The 23584-nt window shown below is 44.5% G+C and overlaps 1 protein-coding gene across 3 annotated transcripts in view; it reads right to left on the reverse strand.

Moving 5' to 3' along the window:
* dnai1.2 (dynein, axonemal, intermediate chain 1, paralog 2) overlaps positions 1-23262 on the reverse strand; it is a 34208-nt gene extending 10946 nt beyond the window's left edge. For 2 of the 3 annotated variants that reach the window (XM_031577180.1, XM_042709345.1), the window contains exons 1-18: positions 22821-23019; positions 21009-21071; positions 20813-20911; positions 20425-20505; positions 19956-20082; positions 19593-19645; positions 19020-19166; positions 18123-18182; positions 17746-17874; positions 16543-16627; positions 16273-16390; positions 16016-16059; positions 15425-15672; positions 14364-14453; positions 14102-14189; positions 12868-12947; positions 10001-10149; positions 3500-3599 (exon numbers count right to left, since the gene is read on the reverse strand). In XM_031577180.1, the coding sequence (XP_031433040.1) occupies positions 3500-3599; positions 10001-10149; positions 12868-12947; positions 14102-14189; positions 14364-14453; positions 15425-15672; positions 16016-16059; positions 16273-16390; positions 16543-16627; positions 17746-17874; positions 18123-18182; positions 19020-19166; positions 19593-19645; positions 19956-20082; positions 20425-20505; positions 20813-20911; positions 21009-21071; positions 22821-22862 (1803 nt within the window). In that variant the 5' untranslated portion in view covers positions 22863-23019. The other variant, XM_042709346.1, reaches the window with a different exon arrangement.
* Between the last annotated feature and the right edge of the window lie 322 nt (positions 23263-23584).

Consider the following 23584-nt stretch of genomic DNA (forward strand, 5'->3'; position numbering starts at 1 on the left):
TCAGTGTCTTCCTGGTGTGTCTCTGAGGTATGGCTCTGTCAAGAGTATCCCTGCAGCCACATGTCCCCATCTCAGGGCAGAAATAGAGTCTGAAATGGGGGTGGTGTGTGGAGTTTCCTCTTGCTAGCTGTATGTCTCAGTCTACAGGGAATCTAGTTGGGTCAGGTCAGAGGTCACTGTTGAAGTAGTCAGGGAAGCCATCTTAGCTGGACAGCCACAGGCAGAGAGCTACACCTGTTAGGCATGTGGTATCTGGCAAACCCGGTTACATTTGGCAGGCTGGTTACTGACGTAACACAACCTCAGGGGGAGTGCAGGATGCTGGTAGTTCTGTTTGTTTTTAAGCGCTTTACAGATAAGATACAATAAGGGCATCTTGTTCATTGGGACCAACCCCCATCATCCAGCTCCTCTCCAGCAGAACGGAGAGGCAAGAGGAAGGGTCAGTGCTGAAGTGCTATCATGGAGGCAAAACAAATAAACAGGAGTAATTTAGGGCCCTGTTCTTTCATAAGAAGTTAACAGGGAATCGGAACTAAGATGTGATTGTTGTCCCCTCTTCAGACGTATCGTATCTTCATACCTAACAGCACAGCAGGTCATGGCACGAACAGAGTCCTCACAAACAGAAGCTCGGGGCGATGGCGAGTGGATGGAGATGAGAGCGAGAGAGGGAGAGAGAGAGAGAGAGAGAGAGAGAGAAAGAGAGGGATGCAGAGGGCTGATAGAGCAGATGGATAAAAGAATGTAATTTCATCCTCCACTTCATCCTGAGGGACAAACAACAGATAAGGCTGAGAGACCGAGGATAAGAAAGAGCGAGGGAGAAGGAAATGTGTGGGTGAAGGAGCTGTATGAGTCTCCAGTTTGTCATCAATGTTGTTATTCATGACTGTGTGAGTGTGTGTGTCTGTGTGTGTGTTTGTGTGTGTGTGTGTGTGTGTGTGTGTGTGTGTGTGTATGGGAGGGGAAGCACAAGCCTGCAGTCATTTCTCTCTTGATTGCAAGAATCTGATTCGCTGCTCATTAATAAACATTTGTTGACGTAAAGGTTGGGTCGCGGGTTAGTCACATCCAACGTCTCAAGCTGGCCTTATTATCAGCAGTGCCCTCAGCAAAGTAATGAGGGTCAAGCAATATCAAGTAGCATTAATCATACCATCCATAGCACACACACACACACACACACACACACACACACACACACACACACACACACACACACACACACACACACACACACACACACACACACACACACATCCATAGTCTCAAGCACACACCTAGAGAACAGGCGCATGCATACTCATAAACACACTAGCTGAGTAGGAGGCTCCGGATGCCTCTATTTAGAACCTACAGGAAGTTCATGGTCTATATGTTCAGCAGGCTATTTTCAAAGCCATGCCACATTTCCCAAGGCTTATGCAGGCATAGTGCCCTGACTTGAAGCCAGCACACAAGGTTAACATTGACAATAATAATGCCCTTGATGTAAGGTAATTTGATAGAACACAAGAGGTGGGCTCTGCTATTTGCTGTGGGAGCAGCCAAAGGCTCTGCAGGGGGAAAGAGGTGGTGCCAGGCTTCAGAATGAATCCCCTGTGCACAGGCATCATGCCTGGAGAGCATCCAGCCCTCCTCCTCCTCCCAAGCCCTGGCTCCCATAGCTCATCCTGTGTCTCATCAAGCGTCTGTCGCCGGGCCCAGACACCACCACCACCTCCCTCGGAGCGACAGCATGACATACCGACTCTCTCTCTCCCTCTCTCCCTCTCTCTCCCTCTCTCTTTCCCTCTCTCTCTTTTTCCTCCTTCCTTTCCTGTCTGTGGCCCCTGTGCTATTTATGCTTTGGAGCCAGCAAGCACATTCAGATCAAAGCCAAGAAGAAGAAGAAGAAGAAGAAGAAGAAGAGGAAGAGGAAGAGGAAGAGGAAGAAGAGGAAGAAAGCAAGTGAAAAAACCCCGGGCTGAATAAGATGTGAGGTTGGCAGAATAGGGCCTAACGTGTCTGTGGTAATGAGTGTGAGCGGGACAGGTGTGCAGGAGGGTGCAGTGCAGGTGCAGGTGTTTCGTCTGATCTGATGGGGAGAGTCATGAGATGGGCCTGTGGGCCTAGCATGGCATAGGGTAAGGGAGGTGGTGGGGTGGGGAAGGGGGAGGAGTGAACTCATTCAGTTGAGTGATACACAGTGAGATTGACTCTGATCAGTGGGAAAACTGACCTGGCTTTAATGGCTTTTTCACAGGAGGTCATTATTGCCAGGCCTTTTTGCCAGGGAGGTTTCCAGCACAGACATCCTAGTAAAAGTGTCTCAGGGAGAGAGAGAGAGAGAGAGAGAGAGAGAGAAAGAGAGAGAGAGAGAGAGAGAGAGAGAGAGAGAGAGAGAGAGAGAGAGAGAGAGAGAAAGCGCTGGCTGGGACACTCTACCAACCAACACTCTGCCCTTAAAACTGCGTGGGCGATGATTTATATTCAGACAACATCTGCGTATGTTTCTATTGTCTTGCTCTAGCAGACGTTCCCCAATGCTCAACGAGAGTGCCGGTGCAAGTCATTTGGCATTTTCCTGAAATGTTGTGATTTCCACTCAGCATCGTGCCAGGCCTTCAGCAGCTGAGACCTCCGTAATAAACCTCTTAGGCTGAGGAAACCCTTAGCAGAAAACCCACTGGCAACAGAAAATAGATAATCACGGTAGACTCCTGGAGATCATTAATGTAGTGTATCAATTCTGAGGGACAAAAAAGACAAGCAATCAGAAATTGCTCATTTCCTTGTGTTTGTGTGTATGTGTGTGTGTGTGTGTGTGTGTGTGTGTGTGTGTGTGTGTGTGTGTGTGTGTGTGTGTGAAGTAACAGAGAAATTCATATAATAGATGGAGAAATAGAACGAAAAGGATGCTGAGAGAGATGTGTGTTTGTGTGTGTTTGAGTGTGTCTCTGTGAATATAATTACTTGTGTGTGCACGTGTGCATGTTTAAACCTAGCTGTGTGTGTCTTGTGCATCTGTGATTGTGTGTGTGTGTGAGTGTGTGTGTGTCTTGTGTATCTGTGAGTGATTGTGTGGGTGTGTGTGTGTGTGTGTGTGTCTTGTGTATCTTTGAGTGATTGTGTGGGTGTGTGTGCACAGGTGTCTTCTCCTATGCTTAACACATTATGTCATATCCTGCCCACAATTACCCCAATGACTGTCCCAAACGACAGACTTGTCTTTGATTACGCTGCTGGCTGAGCCTCTGTGATCTGTCTCGATGTTGGCCTGCTGTGACTGGGGGTGTGGGGCTTTAGAGCACAGCTGGAGAGTGGGATTCAAAGACATGACAACCGCCCGTTTGAGAGTCATTATATCTTCTCTGCTTGAGAAGAAACGACAACTTTCATTTTAAGAGGAGCCGTTAGTTTTATCCTTCCTCTCAGTAAACAACAACAGAGAGACACACAGCGGGGGCGGGGCCCTGGAGGGGTTCAGCAGGAGGGATGCCATTGGTTCACTCACCCTTCCGTCTGAGGTGACAGCGGCGAACACCGTCGAGGAGTACGGAGACCAGGCCACGTCCCCCACCGCAGAGTTCAGGTCAAAGGTGAACATGGGTGTGCTGGGGGGGGGGGGGGAGAGAAAAACTGTCCTGTGACAATAACCAGATCACACACAGAGACTAACACATGAAATGACAACGTCTGTCTGCATTTGTAACTGACCATATGGATGTAAAGATTAAACAGGATGGGCTCTGAGCACCATGCAGACACATACAGTAGGTCATGTCTATGTCCTCTCAGAATGCAATAATAAGCTGCATGGACCTCCCAACAATGCTGCTGTTGCGACGGCACAATGGAGACATGCTGCTGCTACTGCTGCAGTGACAGACGAGGAATAGACAGAGCTTTTTGCTTGCCACATTTAAAGCAGATCTAAACACACTGTCGTAGGCGAGCAAGAACATTTCCACATGCAGTGCTGGGATTGTGCACAGACCTAAGTGAACTTGGGTTGTTTAACAGAAAGTGCTGAGAGTCAGTTGACTGGTTTATGAGAAAGAGAGGGGATGATCAAATGCCATGCGGTGTGCATTTCCATACTAAACTCCTGGGTCTTTAAACTTGGTCACATCTCAGATGATCTCTAACTGATCTATGAACGCATAATACTAAATATCAATGTTAGTAAAAAAAAAGAGAATATCTTCAGTTTGATAACCATCTGTCTCAGGTTCAACTCTCAGCTGAAGTCAGGGGAAAGTTGTTGGAAGGGTTTACCTTATAAGCTGGTTATCAAACACCACTGTCGGGTGCCTCAATCAAACAGTGTTTCATCACTATAGATGTGATTAAAATGCTAATCAGATCCACATCGTGACATTAGACAACCAGAGCCCTTCACTTGAATGATGCAGGTGTCTTTTTGCACAGCCTATTAACTGCTGTAGATATGTGAATGAATGTTAATGTTAGAATGTTAATGTATGGATCAGTGGATAATGCAGCTAATGCTTCAGTTCTCTGAAGCATCTCTCAGCTCAAATAACCGTGGGGATGAGGCAATCATTGCACAATTGCACTGTAATTATATGGAGAGCATCAAGTGCTTCACAACACAATATGTCATAATCACAAATAACCTGTATGCATACATGCATTGCATAGAGCTTGTAGCAAATATGCAAAACATTGGTGTTTTAACAAACATGAGTAACATTTGTGTAACATACTGTATCTCTGAAAGCTGTAGCATGCTGTAGAGCACACTGCAGTCCTATGAATGTCCCTGACTTTCACACTCAGTTTAGTCTCTTATATGTGCCCCCCCCCCCCCCGATGAAATGCACATTCAGATCAAAGCCAAGAAGAAGAAGAAGAAGAAGAAGAAGAAGAGGAAGAGGAAGAGGAAGAGGAAGAAGAGGAAGAAAGCAAGTGAAAAAACCCCGGGCTGAATAAGATGTGAGGTTGGCAGAATAGGGCCTAACGTGTCTGTGGTAATGAGTGTGAGCGGGACAGGTGTGCGGGAGGGTGCAGTGCAGGTGCAGGTGTTTCGTCTGATCTGATGGGGAGAGTCATGAGATGGGCCTGTGGGCCTAGCATGGCATAGGGTAAGGGAGGTGGTGGGGTGGGGAAGGGGGAGGAGTGAACTCATTCAGTTGAGTGATACACAGTGAGATTGACTCTGATCAGTGGGAAAACTGACCTGGCTTTAATGGCTTTTTCACAGGAGGTCATTATTGCCAGGCCTTTTTGCCAGGGAGGTTTCCAGCACAGACATCCTAGTAAAAGTGTCTCAGGGAGAGAGAGAGAGAGAGAGAGAGAGAAAGAGAGAGAGAGAGAGAGAGAGAGAGAGAGAGAGAGAGAGAGAGAGAGCGAGAGAGAAAGCGCTGGCTGGGACACTCTACCAACCAACACTCTGCCCTTAAAACTGCGTGGGCGTTGATTTATATTCAGACAACATCTGCGTATGTTTCTATTGTCTTGCTCTAGCAGACGTTCCCCAATGCTCAACGAGAGTGCCGGTGCAAGTCATTTGGCATTTTCCTGAAATGTTGTGATTTCCACTCAGCATCGTGCCAGGCCTTCAGCAGCTGAGACCTCCGTAATAAACCTCTTAGGCTGAGGAAACCCTTAGCAGAAAACCCACTGGCAACAGAAAATAGATAATCACGGTAGACTCCTGGAGATCATTAATGTAGTGTATCAATTCTGAGGGACAAAAAAGACAAGCAATCAGAAATTGCTCATTTCCTTGTGTTTGTGTGTATGTGTGTGTGTGTGTGTGTGTGTGTGTGTGTGTGTGTGTGTGTGTGTGTGTGAAGTAACAGAGAAATTCATATAATAGTAAATATCAATGTTAGTAAAAAAAAAGAGAATATCTTCAGTTTGATAACCATCTGTCTCAGGTTCAACTCTCAGCTGAAGTCAGGGGAAAGTTGTTGGAAGGGTTTACCTTATAAGCTGGTTATCAAACACCACTGTCGGGTGCCTCAATCAAACAGTGTTTCATCACTATAGATGTGATTAAAATGCTAATCAGATCCACATCGTGACATTAGACAACCAGAGCCCTTCACTTGAATGATGCAGGTGTCTTTTTGCACAGCCTATTAACTGCTGTAGATATGTGAATGAATGTTAATGTTAGAATGTTAATGTATGGATCAGTGGATAATGCAGCTAATGCTTCAGTTCTCTGAAGCATCTCTCAGCTCAAATAACCGTGGGGATGAGGCAATCATTGCACAATTGCACTGTAATTATATGGAGAGCATCAAGTGCTTCACAACACAAATAACCTGTATGCATACATGCATTGCATAGAGCTTGTAGCAAATATGCAAAACATTGGTGTTTTAACAAACATGAGTAACATTTGTGTAACATACTGTATCTCTGAAAGCTGTAGCATGCTGTAGAGCACACTGCAGTCCTATGAATGTCCCTGACTTTCACACTCAGTTTAGTCTCATAAGGGGAACAGATGCAGCAGATTATGTTCTCTGCTGGGTGAGGTGGGTGGGAGCAGAGAGAGAGAGAGAGAGAGAGAGAGAGGGAGCGAGAGAGTGAGAGAAGGAGAGAGAGAGAGAAAGGGAAAGAGTGAGAGAGAAAGGAGTGGGAGAGAGAGAGAGTAAGAGATATATAGAGAGAGAGCGAGAGAGTGAGAGAGAGAGAAAGGGAGAGAGTGAGAGAGAAAGGGAGAGAGTGAGAGAGAGAGAGAGTAAGAGATAGAGATAGAGAGAGAGAGAGAGAGAGAAAGGAGTGGGAGAGATAGAGAGAGAGCGAGAGAGAGAGAGAGAGAGGAAGAGATACACACTGTTCTCTCAGTTCCCTCTGTGCTCAATGGAAGTCATTGTTAGCGCCCCAGCAGAAAGAGAAGGCAGGGGGGATCAGACAGGGTGTGGAGAAGCAAGAGGCTAGGGCTGAGCTAAGGGGGAAAAAAGAGAACAAGCAAGAGAGAGTGAATAAAAAAGAGAGCAAGGGTATCCAGTAATGCCCCCCGTTGCTTCTCATAATAGCGCTTCCGTAGGGGCAGGTGAGGATGCTAATCAGACAGGTGAAAAGACAGATGGGGCTCATCGCCAGGCCTTCCTCATTACCTGCCTACACACATCACCTTCTCCCCCTACCTCGACCACATTGCCCTCTGTCTTTACCAGACTTACGGCTATCTCTTCATTCCTTGACATATGGTGCCGAGCCGCGTCTCTATCTCGCCCTGCCTTTTTTAGGCTGGGGCTCCAGGGTTCCCAGCCAGACTTCAGCCAGTCTCTCTCATCAAAGCCTCTCGCGCCGCAGGCTTACGTACACACTCAAGGCCATTCATTAGCCAGCTTATTTAAGCTCCTTTCATTTGCACACTGCACTTATTTCAATTAGGATGGCTCCACCGAGGCAAGATCAAGATTGTGACGCACACTGATGGACTACTAGCCCTTAAGAACTGGACGATGCAAAAACACTATAGGTAAGCAACAAGGTTCCAAAGACCTCTGCAGGGTCAGTGTATGTCATTTCATCGGGGGGGGGGGGGGGGGGCACATATAAACATCTTTGGCCAGACAAAATAGCTAAGTCTTGCTGTATTTCCCCTCCCCGTCCTCATTTTGCTCAGGCAAAGCAATTAGAGGGATTCACACAGGTCTCTGACCCACTTTCATTATTTTAATTAAGGCTTTTTTTTTTTTTTTAACTCACAAGGCTTTGTTTATACTGAGCTGTCAGGAGTTTTTAATCGTTAGCCTAGCGGCTCTGATACCCAACAGTAGGTCACTCTGCCATGCTGACAGGGACGGATGTAGCCATCGCCCTCACACGCGTAAACCATGTAGGACCACGTCTCCATTCTCGACTCCACCAGGACAGTGACTCACTCCTGCGCTTGATTAGTGGGGCTCTGATTTACGTAACGTTGCTCGGGGCGTGGAGAGTAATGACCTAAAGAAGTGTGTCAGTCCGGCAGCCCTAGGCTCTCTCTCTCTCTCTCTCTCTCTCTCTCTCTGTCTCTCTCTCTGTCTCTCTCTCTCATACCTAACTCGCTCTGGTTTCTCTCTCTCTCTCTCTCTCTCTCTCTCTGTCTCTCTCTCATACCTAACTCGCTCTGGTTTCTCTCTCTCTCTCTCTCTGTCTCTCTCTCATACCTAACTCGCTCTGGTTTCTCTCTCTCTCTCTCTCTCTCTCTCCTACCTAACTCACTCTGGTTTCGCTACCAGATCTGGCCCTTGATTTAAGATGAACCCCATCCATCAGGCTGGAGCGAGACAGCGTGCCAGTCGCGGAGCCACTAAACACATCAGGGGTTAAAGATCTGAGGAGAGAAAAATCTCCAGCAAGATGACAGGCCAGCATCTGTCTTTTCCGAGGCTTTCCACTGACGCACAGAGGAGGATAACATCTATGGCAACCGTAGGCAACAGTGTGGTGAACTCAACATCACAGGCATCATCACCATAATCAAATCTTTCAACATATTTCGATACGGGACAAATTTTGATACTTTGAGTATTTTTCCTGATCCAAAGTTAGATGGCAAATTCTAACATGGCTTCTTTGCTCTTTGCTACTTTAATCTTATTTTGCAAACCGTCTTGCATTTTCAGCACATTTCACAGCCCATTAAGCCCCATAGGCATTGCCTATACCAGGTTTCCGTAGTTGTCGTGTGGAAGCTACAGTTTTTGGTGGAAAGGCTATACACCTGCAGAGGATGTCTTCTGAGACAGGACAGGTGATTAATTGGCTGCCGTGCAGGCTGCAAGAACATGTACTGTACATCCAAGAAATGTCTATCTGAAATACATTAAAAGTGATCTCTGGAAGACCCTTGGAAGTCAAATCAAATTGATTCATCTACCTTATAAAAAACCTAGATAAATCAACTGCGATTTTCCATCATCTGAAGGAGATGCAGCTGAGCAGACAGTAAGGCTAACCTTACAGATGCTACAACTCTCAATCAATCAATCAATCAATCAATCATTCAATAATCTGTGATAAATGATAACTGAGTGCATGTCTTTAGACATGTTTTGGAAAGAACTTCACTATTTCAAAAGTCAAACAGGCTGACCATTTCTCACTGGAAGTTTATGTTTTTTTGGTTTGTTTATTAATGGTGTAAATGCATATAATGCATTTCTTCTATTTAGGTGCATTTTTCTTAACTAAGGTATTTGCACCATCCATGAAAAAAAAATACAAATTAGAGTCTGTGCCGCTGTTTAGTTTCAAACACAGACATTATCTAGTTCCAAACACAGATGCTTTTCTGACAAGGAAAACAGTCTCCCGGGTGCCTCACAACAGACACACATCCACACATCTGCACTGAGCACTGAATGGAAACATCCACCTTCAGCACAGACACACAAGGGATGCCATCCATCTGCTGTCAAAGGATTATATGGTCTTAGAGCCCCCTGCTGGTAGGCTGAAGCAGTGCATGAGCACAGTGAGGGCGGGCGTAGTGTAGCATCAGCAATCAAGCAAACCGTAAAGAGCTGTCTGAGAGACTGAATAATTACCGTGAGTCACTCATGGGTATTTCCCTTTTAAAACAATTAGACTTGCAAATTACTGTGACAAATAACTGGAGTGGCAGGATAATTACACATGCCCCACAGATTGTGGTAGGGCTATAAAGTGATTCAACCGAAAAGGACAGAAATGCAAGGCACATTTCTAACATGTAGAGCTGTAGCTTATGGGACACACAGGGTTAGTGTCGGCTGCATGATGGCCACACACCGTCATTCTGTGACAAGAGATTCACACACTTTCAACCTTAAGTGAAACGTCACAAACCCTACTGTGTAGTCTCGCGCATTATTATTGTATCTATAAAACATCAGCCGGTGTGGAGCTCTGGGACTGTACAATCTGCACACCTTGTGAGTAAGATGTGAGTGAATAAGTGCGTGTGTGCGTTCGTTGCAGACATTCAGCTACGGTGTGTGTGCTTACTCAATGGTGTGTGCGTTCAGGGCAGTCATTCAGCTACGGTGTGTGTGCTTACTCAATGGTGTGGTCCCAGATCTTGACGGTCCAGTCAGAGCTGCAGGAGATGAAGACTTTGGGGTGGAAGTGGTTCCACTTGACCGCATCCACAGCCATGTTGTGGGCATCATAAGTCTGCAGGAACTGGCTAGAGTATGCTTTAGAGCACTGAGAGAGAGAGAGAGAGAGAGAGAGAGGGGGAGAGAGAGAGAGAGAGTCAGGGAGAGAGAGAGGGAGACAGGGAGAGAGAGAATAAGAGAGAGAGAATAAGAGAGAGAGAAAAACATATAGTGAGGGAGGAAGAGATAGGGCGAGAGAGAAAGAGAGAAGACACACATCATTCAGCCATAAAAACATTCTTTTAAAAGAAGCCTGTCTGTCTCCAGGATGGTTGCACTGATAAAAGCTTGCTTCTTCTGTGAATTGACTACTGATGAGACGGAATATCACGCTTCAAACTAAGACAAAGAAGTTTTGATTCATGCTTCGAAAGAGATGCATCCATTTTCGCTCGTAAAACATTCTCTTAAGAACATCCACTCTCCCGACAAAGGGATCCTAAAGGGCATGCACAATACCCACCGAGCTAATTACAGAATCATCGGGTGGCGCAACTGCAAACAATGAAACGATTTGTTCAGTTCTCAAGTGCAGCGGAGCAGAGCGGAGCGTTGAGGCTTTTACAGCATCTAATCAAGCGTTCAGCATTCTAAGGTCTCACTCATGTTGTTCCAAAGGCTCCACGTATAGTAAACAGCCCATTGTGCATTCCACATGAATAGCTTCTATTTTTGCCAAGACAGTGAATTTACTTCACATAATATAATGCATCACAGGCTTCTGTGGCATTAATATGCTTAAACTGCCCCTCATCGTAAATGGGGGAAATGGGCGACAAACTCCCGTTTATTTATATTTACCTCCAAAATGTGAGCAGAAGTGACTGTGAGCTTGCAGGCTGTCTAGCATTCTGAGCAGACGACACAGCCCAGTTGATAAAGTATCCTACAAAGCCCTCTCGGCCCCGACTGACACTTTGGCAGGAATTAAAACGCAGAAGTGAGTTTCCTGAGAGACAGACAGGTCCCTTGAAGTGTAACTGTAGACGTATGGATGTCTCAGGTCCATCCAGAACCTGTCAGTCCATCGTCAAGTGCTGGAGGCACTGGCAGCCGGTGGGGGAATTGGAGGATAAGTCTACTGTGTGATGCCTTTAATGACCTGTCATGGCACTCCCTGACTGGTTCAGTGAGAGTGTGTGTGTGTGTGTGTGTGTGTGTGTGTGTGTGTGTGTGTGTGTGTGTGTGTGTGTGTGTGTGTGTGAGTTTGAGTCTCTCTGTGTTTGGAATCTGTCTAGTTACTCTTGATATAAATGTGTGTGTCAGTGAAATGGCTGGGAAGTCAGGCAGGGAGATATATAGAGCCACAATCCAGCACTGACATGAATCGGTGTGAAAACCCGATGGCTAATGGTGGCCCCATGCATGTTTCTAGAGCACAAAGACTATTCACTTTTCTGTAAAACAAGCCATTTGCCATTTATTTCTACTATAAATTGCCATGGACAGTGAACTGCTGCCATTGTTTAGGGAACATTTTTCCATCAGACAACTCACCCTAAATTCACTATGAAGGCCACAGCTATTAACCTGCCATGAATGCATTTGTATGCAGGTGTGGTCTCTTGCATAGGCAGTGTGTGAACTTTTCATCTATTTCATTTTTTAGGGGCCAAATGTGGCATGTTTACCCCTGATAAGAGGCTCCAAAGTGCATCTGTCTGTTAAGTCTGGGCAAAGTGACAACTTCAATATGCTAACCTATCTTCCACCTGGAGATGGTGGATAATTAGACAACTGTGCTTGAAGTGTGATATTTGCTTAAGTAGGAGGACGTGTAACTGAGCTTCCATGTGTGTGTGTGTGTGTGTGTGTGTGTGTGTGTGTGTGTGTGTGTGGATGATCTGAACATATCTGCTTGTATACAGTATGTGTGTACTATAAATGTGTGTCCATTTGTTTAAGAGTTTGCAGGTGGGTATGGTTGTGTGTCTGTTGGCTCATACTGTGTGTTGTGCTTCTATCCACATATGTTTACAGCACATGAAACTGTCTGTGATGCATTGGCCTGCCTGCTGCTTTGTACAGGCTATTCATCTCCTGCCACTGCCTGCCTGAGTCATCACACTTAAATCCATACTGTGCATGTGTGTGTGTGTGTGTGTGTGTGTGTGTGTGTGTGTGTGTGTGTGTGTGTGTGTGTGTGTGTGTGTGTGTGTGTGTGTGTGTTTGTTTTTGTATGATGACATAAGACAGGGAGCTTTTAGTTTTACAAAACAAAGTGCTTCCTTGTCTCCCCAGAGGGTAGATGGGACAGCCCGCTGACGGGACTAAAGCTGCTCTGCCACGGAAAACAGATGAAAGGGTGGTCTCAAGGAAGACAGAAAGGGAAATGTGCGCACTCACACACAAACACACACACACACACACACACACACACAAACCTAAGCGCACACACACCTAAACACACGCACAACCAGAGAGATAGGGTAAGTACTGCTCACAGGCAAAAGGAGGATAAGGGTGAGGGGGAACTCTGCTCTGGCCACCTCTGTAGTGGTTAAGTTCACAGCACCAGCACTTACAGAGGGTCAGCAAGACCTTGTGCTTACAAACACACATTATACACACACCTCTCTTATGTCATCATACACATACACACACACACACACACACACACACTCACTCACATACACACAAACACGCCCGTATGTGCGCGCAGACACACACACACACACACACACACACACACACACACAGACAGACACACATACACAAACACAAACACAAACACAAACACATACACACACACAATGTTATTTCTCACCTTGTGGATCTTCCCCTCCTCTGTGCCAACCAGGAATAGGTAGTCTATCTGCTTATGGAAGTCAAACGATGTGCCACATGCTACAGGAAGCATAAAAGGACAAACAAATAAGCAGACGACACAAAACTGAACAGAAACATAGAGGTACTTCATTCCTCATTCCTGTAGCACTCAGCCAGCCACCCCATCACTTAGGTGCCCCAGTTATACAGCAAAAAAGCAACCAGCCGTTTCTATTAATAATTGGCCAAATCAATGTATAACCACCCCGTGAATATTATGAGAAAACAGTTTCCTTTGCTTCAGCGATATGTCTCTGGAGCACGGCCAACCCCATCTGTAACATATGGAGCAGATGACAGTAATCCAATACCAGCGCTACCAGCTGGACTCCCAGCATGGACCTGCCGTCCACGGCTGTCAGCACGGTCTCCTGTCAGTACTCAGTACCAACCCTGGCAGCCCAGCCCAGCCCGGGCTGGATCTTATCCTCCTCTCCTGTTTACCTGAGCCCCCCCCCTCACCCCCCTCATCTCCCTCATCTCTCCCAACCCTCCCATCCCCCGACAGAGATTAAGCCCCAGGCCTGACATAAACGAGTCTTCTGATGGGAAAGGTTCCTATAAAAATGCAGCTGCGAGGAGAGAGGATATTACCGACTGACAGATGTGGTCAGTGAGGATAGGCAACATGAGGGCGCTTCACTCGGCACGGTAAGACCTCGAGCTCATCTGAGAAAGCCTGGCAAAGCATTACAATCCTGATTGGAAACAGTATCCTACTTTTTGCAGTGACAGTCTGCAGCTGGACTTCCATGCAATTCATTTGCATATTGTAAGTGTGTTTATGAAAATTCCGCTAAATGAAATGCGTGTTTCCATCCACTATGTTATGCGAATAAAAAATGGACCTAATCAAGGGAGGAATTGTTACAGCTGTGGGTTCAAAACTTGACGTTCTCAGGGCAACATTAATTTGAACACTCATTAAAATCTCAACAAATGCGATTTCATGCAAATAAACCCGTTTCCATCAACCTTAGTCGCATTATAACCAAAAAGAATCCGGATCGGAAATCCTCTCCTCTCTAGTAAATTCATTTATTATTCGGCTTAGAAGAGTTCATGCAAATTTCAAGAGTTTCCAATTTTTGCATGGTCACCCAACTTTTGTGTGTGTGTGTGTTGTGTGTGTTGTGTGTGTGTGTGTGTGTGTGTGTGTGTATGTGTCTTACCCATGGTAGGCAGCTGCATGCCTTCTGTCCCATCTGATGGCGAACCCTCTAAAGACAGCTTAATGATGTCTGTATACACCAGCTCATTCTGCAGTCATAAACAACACACACACACACACACACACACACACACACACACACACACACACACACACACACACACACACACACACACACATGTTCACGCGCACAAACAGACAGCTGATCAGCCAGTGTTTACAAACAAAAGCACACTATCAGCGATGGGCGTTTGCTCGCTCACCTTGACCAGGGTCCAGGACACCACTCTGCCATCAGACGACACAGAGAAAAAGTTGTGATTGTGGTCCATGTCATCGCCCTGCCAGCGCACCTAATGACACACAACCAGACCACCCAGAACATTATGGTTAATGGAGCTTGTACTCATAGAGCACTCAAAGCGCTTTACAGGTTAATGCCTCAGACATCTACCCATTCACACATGGCACGACACGATGGCAGAGGCTACTACTATGTGCCAGCATGCACATCGGGAGTGGTTGGGGCGGTTTAGTGTCTTGCTCAAGGACACTTTGACACTTGGTGAGGAGTCGTCGGGATCAAACTAGCAACCTTCAGATTGCTGAACGACTCCTCTATCTCCTGAAGTACTATCGCCCCCATTACTGTACAGGCAAAAGCACAGAAGCCTCTGGACACCATCTGTATGCTTTTCGAGGACGCTCCTTTCCTAGTCATTAGGAAAACCACATCACTCACGGACAAAATTGATCCTGTCCAAGGACAGTAAAGGCCCCATTACCACGAGATGCTCGACTGGACCTTTCTCTCAGATTCAGTATGTAGTTGAGTTTATTCAGATCTAATCAACACCTGAGAGATCAAATACAAGGGCAGACATCTTATTTTCCGTTCCTTTTTTCCCCTTTTGACGATGAATGACTTTGTTATTCAGGGCCATTATTTTAATCAGGAGCTTTTTCCGCTGGCTTCATGGCTTCAAACCAGGGGAAAAGCATAGCCGCAGCTTTTATGTTCTGATCAAAGCCAGAGCCCAATGTTTAATCTTGGTACTGATAGGACAACACATAAACCAGGGACATTCAAACACACACACAAACACACACACACACACACACACACACACACACACACACACACACACACACACACACACACACACACACACACATCCTTACACACATAAATAGTGCACCCAAATAACCTTGTGCCAGACATATACTCCCTTACACCACAAATACACAAGCATTCTCTCTCAAATATACCCATACTCTAGCACTTCCTTAAAAAGCACAAACAAACAAACAAACACACACACACCTGCCAAACAGGATCTGTGTGTTTGCCAGACTTAGCAGTGCTCTTGTAGATGGGCTGGGTGCCCTCCTCCTTCAGGCTGTAGACGCCCACGCAGCCGTCGTAGAAGCCTACGGCCACCAGATGTGGCAGCTTGGGGTGGATGTCCAGGCACATGAGGCCGGTGGTGGTGTGGTAGGTGCACTCAGGGTAGGTGGGGTTCTTTAGGGAGTAGAACAGGAGCATGCCTCGGCCCTGTTTAGTAAAATCATCTGTCAGAGAGAGAGAGGAGGAGAGAGGGGGGGGAAAGAGATATATAGCGAGAGAGAGGGGGAGAGAGAGAGAGAGAGAGACAGAGACAGAGAGGGGGGAGAGAGAGAGAGAGAAAGGGAAGAGAGGGAGAGAGAGAGAGAGAGAGAGAACCTCTGGGTCAGTATGGCATGGGATGGTGTTTGACACTAGAATTCCCTCTCATATAGATAATGTTTCCTTTCTACCTTGATAACTCATTTTACCATAAAGTGGCTATTATCAATTTATAAACCTTGAGTGGATAATGAGGCTTCACATCTTAATACGTGTAATTTATTAGGAGGGAGATTAGATGTTACTTACACGAGCCAAGGCCTACAGCAAACAGGTCTCGGTTATTTTCATTCCTGAAGGATGACAAAAATTGGTATTATACATTGTATGATTTTATTATACAATTAATTTATCCAATTAATCCAAACTGACCATTTGTTACATTATATAATACTTCCACCTTAGACAGGCAATCATATACTCTTTAATTTTACATTACTCTTTAATCCTGGCCCTTCACACCTACAGTATATTCCATGAAACCTGTTGTAATTGCGCAGACTGACCAGCAGAGGGCAGTGACAGCCAGTCTCTTGGCTTTGTCGTACTGGAACTTCCACAGCGGCAGCAGGGTGCCCTCCTGGTCCCGGAACTCGTCTGAGGCGTCCTCAAAGTACTTGAAGTCTGGAGACACCCAGGAGACAAACACACACAAGGAGGAGACAGACAGCACTGACTCACTCACAAGTCTGGCAGCAGCAGCAGCAGGACAAATTATTCAAATCAACCTATCAAATGAATCGTCAGTGACCAAGTGGAAAAAAAAGGGGACGTACCCTGGGCGATGTCGTCAAATGTGTTCTGGTTGACCATGCGCTCCACAATCTTTGCCGCCTTTGACACTTTACTGATGTCATCACTCTGTCCGTGGTGAGAGAGAACAAATAATCAGCTTGAGAGGCTCTATTACACTGATATACGTCAGAGATGACTGCACATTTTTCGCTCTCTGAGAATTCTGGCTTTATTTACGGGCTGGGCAATGTCACAACATTAAGTGTTGATCACCGCACACCATGTAGGTGTAGCTCAAAAGAGTCTCTAGTGTCACTTTATAACATGAACTATAGATATGGCAAATGTATACGTATAAGTGTCACAACACTCCTGAAGAGTACTGTGTCAAAAATGATTATCATACTGATCGAACAACAATTTTCATTAATACTGTATAATGTTGATATATTATGTAACATCGGAAAAAGCGAGCATGAACATGATTTTTTCAATAGAGAGAAACATTTCTAAACTGTTTCTTTACAGCCTCGGTTCCCAAACTGGGGTACGCGTACCCCCAGGGGTACGCAAAGTGGTTCAGGGGGTACGCGGGGAGAACATTTCCGCGATAACGGAAAGCGGACGGAATTCGCGGAATGTACCCTTTGAAACAGAATTGCAACTTTCAGACGGAAACATCATTTTGTGCATCAAAATCGCCCAAATTCCCGTAGCTGGAGATTGAATGTCTGAAGGGGTACGGGACTGTAAAAAGTTTGGGAACCACTGCTCTACAGCATTGCACTAAACAGGTTATGATTTCATGTCCTTTCTAGACCCATGGTATTTCCTCACATGGTTCTGTTAAATTTGTATTTCACAGTTTGCTGTTAACAGCCACCCTTAGCCCAGAGTCATACTTTGCCCATCCACGAATACACAAGGGTCCACCAGGGTCCTACTGACGTAAATTTCAAACAATTTTTTTTAGTACTACTACGCCACTATGCTACAAGGGCACCAAGTGTGCATGGACGGACTCCAAGCGTACTAGAAAGTATAATGAGAACAACTACACGTCTTTGGTGTCCATCAGCTGTCCGTATGCACGTCCACAAACAAGTATAATCAAGGCATTAGACCTGACACATACATAATGCACATACACACACAAACACACACACACACACACACACACACACACACATACCCACACACCTTTACGAGCACATACTCTGACACACACACGCATGTAAGCCCACCTGCATTTCCACCATCATCATCTTCTTCTTGCCTTTGTCCTCATCTTTCTTTGTGGGCAGAGCTTTCTGCTTCTCCTTAATCTTCTCTTGTTTATGCAGCTCTTCCAAATAAGCATCATAGATCTCCCACTGAGGACAAATGGAAGGGTCAATGGAGATTGCACACAGAGTTTAGAAATGCATATCTGATCTTGAAACAGGAGATATTTAAGGAAAAGCAGAAAACAGTGAATAGATTAATTGCGGGTAAGACGCAATACAATACGTGTATCATAACAAAAACGCAAATTACTATCATTTCAAAACTGGCATCACTTACTGTGGATTATTAAAAACAAACGCCAGTCCACTAAATTGGAGGTATTATAAGACAGTACCTGATTGGCTGTGGCTGAGAAGTTTGCACAAGGAGGGGGTTCCGTCTGACATTCTCTCTCCTTATGTACAGAAAAAAAAGACCTAAGCATATATTGATTGCTCAAACATCTCATGAATGTCATAAATGTTTAATGCTTTGGCAATGACAGTCTGGGAGTCTGTGAAAGGGCTCCAAATACCAGCCTAAAAAACACTCCCAGGACACCTTCTCAGAAGAGCTTTTACAGGCCAATAATGAACTACCTGACGGTCTACTAGGCATTGCTTAGCCATGTAAATTCTATGAGGAGAATGCATTATCTTAGAGCTAAACCTGGGGCATTATTGGATCTTATTTTATGCTAATCCAGCATAAATCATGTAGATACATATCTCCAGTATGTCTCAGTGCCGGCACCTATGGCTTAAGTTGTATGAAACATTCCCTGCCTTGTCGCTACTCTCCTGAGTAACACTACCGAGGGGTGGATGGTGCTGCATCATGCGTATGAATATGTATGCTAGTAATGTTAAATGTCACAGTCACCTCTCTGCAGCTATTGAGCACAGGGCGTATTCTCTCCCTTTGAGGAACGTGTGGAAAAATATGAGGCAGAAAGTCCCTGACAGCACAGCAGCAGAAACAAAAATACTCTTATTTGCTAGACTGAATAATTCACACTCACTAGTTTATGTTCCTTAACCAATAAAGGGTTGTTTAACAATTTAATTAATTATCCAGGTTCATCCAAAATGAGGGCAATCTTTTCATAACATGCCAACTACTGCCTATATTAAGTATTGCTCCTCATATTCCTAATGCCTCCTACTCTTCTTTGTGATAGATAAGGTTTCATCAGTGCAAACCTCTCTTGCTAAACTCTTTCTTTGTGAAGCTCTGCCTATGGCTACTGTACCCTGAGGGGGTTGTTGAGCGTCTGGGAGGCTCGCTCGCTGAAGTTGAACTGGTTGGCCGCCTTCTGGCCGCCGCCCTTGACCTCCACGCTGTCGGGCCTCTCCTCCGCTCCGCCCTCCTCACCCGCTTCCTCCTCTGCTTCGGCGGCCTGAGGAGGGATGAGATGACAATGGGTTTTTACATTACCTCACCTCGATGAAAGACAATACAACAACGCGTAGAGAAAATACTGGATTGATTCAAAACAATTGCATGAGTCAGACATCAGCACAAGTGTAGCTGATGTGGAATATGAAGCTTCTGTACATCTGGCAACTGCACTCATTTTTTACTTTAAACTCTCAAACAAATGAAGTAGTCTCTTCTGACAGCACGCTACTGTAAGAATTACTTGCATTTCAATGTGAGAATTGTGCGTATTTAAATCTAAGACATGGTACCTTTGTAAAGGTTACAATTGAATTGCATGATATATTAGGTGTCAAGTTCCTTGGGCCAACAGTCATGTGCTTAATTCTGTGGATTTATGATGATAAATGGTTGTGAATCGAGTGTGAAAGTGCCCCCTCGTTACCGGAGTCTCTGTTTTCTCCTCGTCTGTCTCCACTGCAGCATCCATGGGATTTTCTGTAATACAGCAGTATTATTCCAATGCACATAACAACCATGTTTCATAACCCCAGTACATCCCAGTCCTCAGAGGGCCACAACAATGTACAGTGGTCCTGATGGCAGGTTGGCTAGTAAATAAGGAGAGTATAAACTGAACTTGTAAAGACACCATACTTTCTTTATATGCTCTCCTTATTTTGAATGTATAAGTACCATGTTATACGATATATTGCTGAGTATCACTTTATTTTAATGCTGACTGCAATTCTCTAAATACTTATCTGATGCCTCTGTCAGACTGAATGTCCTATGGAGCAGAGCATACCTTCTGGGAGGCCTTGCTTGGCCCTCTGTCTGCGAGCCTCATCGGAGTCCCTATGAAGAAGATTTCCGTCCAGGACAAAGTGAACTGCCAGTTGGTCAACGCTACTGACGGCCTTATAAGAGCGCTCCTAGAAACATGGATTTGTAGTATATCTTTAATAATCTTCACATCTTTTTTCTAATTGTTCTAATTGTTTTTCCTTTCCAGAGATGGTATAGTGTCCCTTGGATGACCCTGTAGCTGAGTGTTTCAACATTTCAACAGGAATAAACAATAACCATGATCTTTTATAAAGAGTTCAACAATTGTGTTCTGAGATCTCAACACTTTCTAACACATCCCATGTCCAACTCAAACAGCTAATTTCATTGCAGAATCAACTGATCCTGTCAACACAGTGGTCTTCCATAAGGTGTTTTTTTTCTTCATGTGATTTAAGATTAGTAGAGAAAAAAAAAAAAAGATGTACTTTGAAGCTGTAGCGGACAATATTCTGTGGAGCGTGAGGATTGTTGGCTGTCAGGATCCTCGTGAATTCCTCTTTCAGCTCCTGGAGAACAGGAACACAATGAAAAGTGGTCATTAGTACACAAAGTAGATAAGGATCTCCCATATTTTGGTCTGAGGTTTATTACTGACAACACAGACAAAATTGGATAAATGCAACAGGGATAACTTCCCATAGCATTACACATTTCAGTTCATTATAACATGACAGTTTGGTGGAAACTGTGTTTGGCAAACATGTTTTGCTTTTACATCCTTCCATCTTGACGAAAAGAAACAAAATCATTTGGCTGGAAACACTGATTGAGATTTGACACTGTGTGATACCTAATGTATCTGGTGATACTCACTGCTTCAGTCAGGTCCAGCTGGTCCGGGGGTTTCACCAAAGTTTTCCCTTGTGTCCAGTCCTCACCCCCTTCACCCAAGTCTGCACCATCCTCATCATCCTAATCCACACATCACAGAGAACCGCCATTGGCACCGGTCATTTAACCCCACAACACAGTGACAAAAAAGGTTTTGCACTTGCCTGTCAAGGCCTACCTTTTTCTTGCTCGCCGCTTTGGTTCCCTTTGAAGCAGTGGCCTTGGGCAAGGAATTCGGCCCCTTCAAAAAGGTAAGGTAATTGTATGAGTTCAACATCGGCACATCACTGGAGTAATGACAGACTGCTAATAGAAAACTACCAACCAACTACTGTAGGTCCACAATCTACGCTAATCAGCAGTACGTAAAGTTAGGCATAGATAGGATGACTTAGTGGGAAAACAGCTCACTGCCATCACATTGAGCAAGGTGCTAATTTGATTGTCCTATTTGGCAAATTTCATATCCACAAATGCAGGTGACCCCCAATTTTACCAGATTCTCATATGAATTTGCACAATACACTAAAACACTGGACAGCAAAGCCACTACCAAAAGAACTATGAAAATATACAGAGAACTCTTTAATGGGGAATAGTGTCATCTTTTTTCCTTGTTGTATCGAATTTTTGTTTCCAATTTGTGTAGTATCTGTCCCCTGTGTCTAACTTATTTGATTTATTATTTGATTTTATATTGCTTTATTTGTTGTTACTTCATTGTTGATTTGCTGAGCACTTGTCTGTATGTTTTGTATAGTGTTTTGCAATAATTGTGGAAAAAAAAAAACTTTAGTGAGTTTAGTTAACTTAATAGAATAGAATAGAATAGAAAAGCCTTTATTGTCATTGTATTTATACAACGAAATTTTGAGTGCTTCTCCTGTTGGTGTGACGAGGGACAACATATAACACAACAACAACATATAACATAACAATACTACAACTATCCAAAAACAGTAGGAACAGCCCCCAAAAAAATATATATATACATTAAGAGTAGAACAAAGTGCGGTGGCATAGACTAAAGTACTTCAATAAATACATCAATTAATACAGCTTTGTTTATGCACATGTGTAAGGTGCCTGAGATGGTATGTGACTTGTAGTCAATAAAGTGCTTAGTGTTTAGTGCATGTCGGTATTTAGAGTTCTGATGGCTGTCGGGAAAAAACTGTTCTTAAGACGCGTGGTCCTTGCTCTAAAGGATCTGTACCGTCTGCCTGAGGGCAGGAGAGTAAACAGGTGGTGGCCTGGGTGAGAGGAGTCTTTTAAGATGTTATTGGCCCTGCTAAGGTAGCGGGAGCGGGCAATGGATTCCAGGGAGGGCAGTGAGCAGCCAGTGATTTTTTGTGCTGTGTTGATGACCCTTTGGAGGGCTCTCTTGTCTGCTGCGGTGCAACCGGAGTACCACGCCGAGATGCAGTAGGTTAGTACACTTTCGATAGTGGTGCGGTAGAAGGCCACCATCAGTTTACACTCCAGGTTGTTTTTCCTGAGTACTCTCAGGAAGTGTAGTCGCTGCTGTGCCTTTTTTACTGTCTCTGAGGTGTTGACAGACCATGAGAGGTCATCTGATAAATTGGCTCCTAGGAATTTGAAGGTGTGGACCTTCTCCACACAGTCCCCGTTGATGTAGAGTGGGGCCGGAACTGCACTTTGCCTTCTGTAGTCCAGAATTAATTCTTTCGTTTTTGTGGTGTTCAGTGACAGATTGTTGTCTGAGCACCACACTGTCAGTTTCTGTACTTCATCCCTGTACGCTGATTCGTCATCTTCTGATATGATCCCGATCACGGTGGTTAGCTATCTATGATATAAAAGTTAGCTTGTTCCAAGAAAGCGTAACGTTAGGTTCTCATACAGTATGGATTGTTTTCTTACTTATTCATATATCTTCCTAATTATTTAAAGTTATTCTGACATGTCATTTCAAACGACTTTGTCAACCTTATCGTGAGCAAACTAAATAACGTGAATGTTAACTTACCTGTTTGGCTTTGGCAGCCCCAGTTTTTTGTGGCACAGGCATCGTTTCACAGTGTTACTTTGGGTGCGCACTATGAAAGACCGCTACTTAGTCATTCACCATTAGCAGAATGGTAAATAAAGGCAGCTACAATAATTTACAATCTGATACACTCAATTTGATACAAACAAAACAGTCGTTTTCACTGTCCTGTCTAGGTTGCTCACCTTCAACTGTTTGCGTTGGTTGCTGTGGCAACGATCACGCGCGAGGGTGTTCAGTTGTCAGTTCTCTTGTTCAGTTCAGCTCAGTGACATCAGTTCAGTTCTTGTAGCCTGGCTATATTGATATAACAAGATACAATCTGTGCTGAAGCATCAAACAGTGTTTAATTAAATATAATAAACAAATCAAGTCATTTATAAAATAAAGTGAAAATATTAAGGGAGTTTACATACAAATGCATTGGGAAATAGCCTAACAATTGATCTGGTTTGTTCCTGACTTCTGACATGGACATAGGTCACATTTGTATTGTCATTCAATCTCATTCATTCTAATTACACGGTCCTAAATTAAATCAATTATAATCTCCAACTCCCCAGAAATGAATGGTCTACTCTGGTGGTGTGTTTTTAGGCAGACTTCCTTGGCTTAAAATTTCACTTTAGATTTGTCTTGATATAGCTTTTTCTTTCATATAAATAAAGAGAACACGTTTCATTTGTAAAGCCTTAATCTGTTTACATATATAAGGCAACATTAGGCCGATAGTGCATCGTAGA

The sequence above is a fragment of the Clupea harengus genome, chromosome 12 (genome assembly GCF_900700415.2).
Source record: "Clupea harengus chromosome 12, Ch_v2.0.2, whole genome shotgun sequence".
Taxonomy (NCBI): domain Eukaryota; kingdom Metazoa; phylum Chordata; class Actinopteri; order Clupeiformes; family Clupeidae; genus Clupea; species Clupea harengus.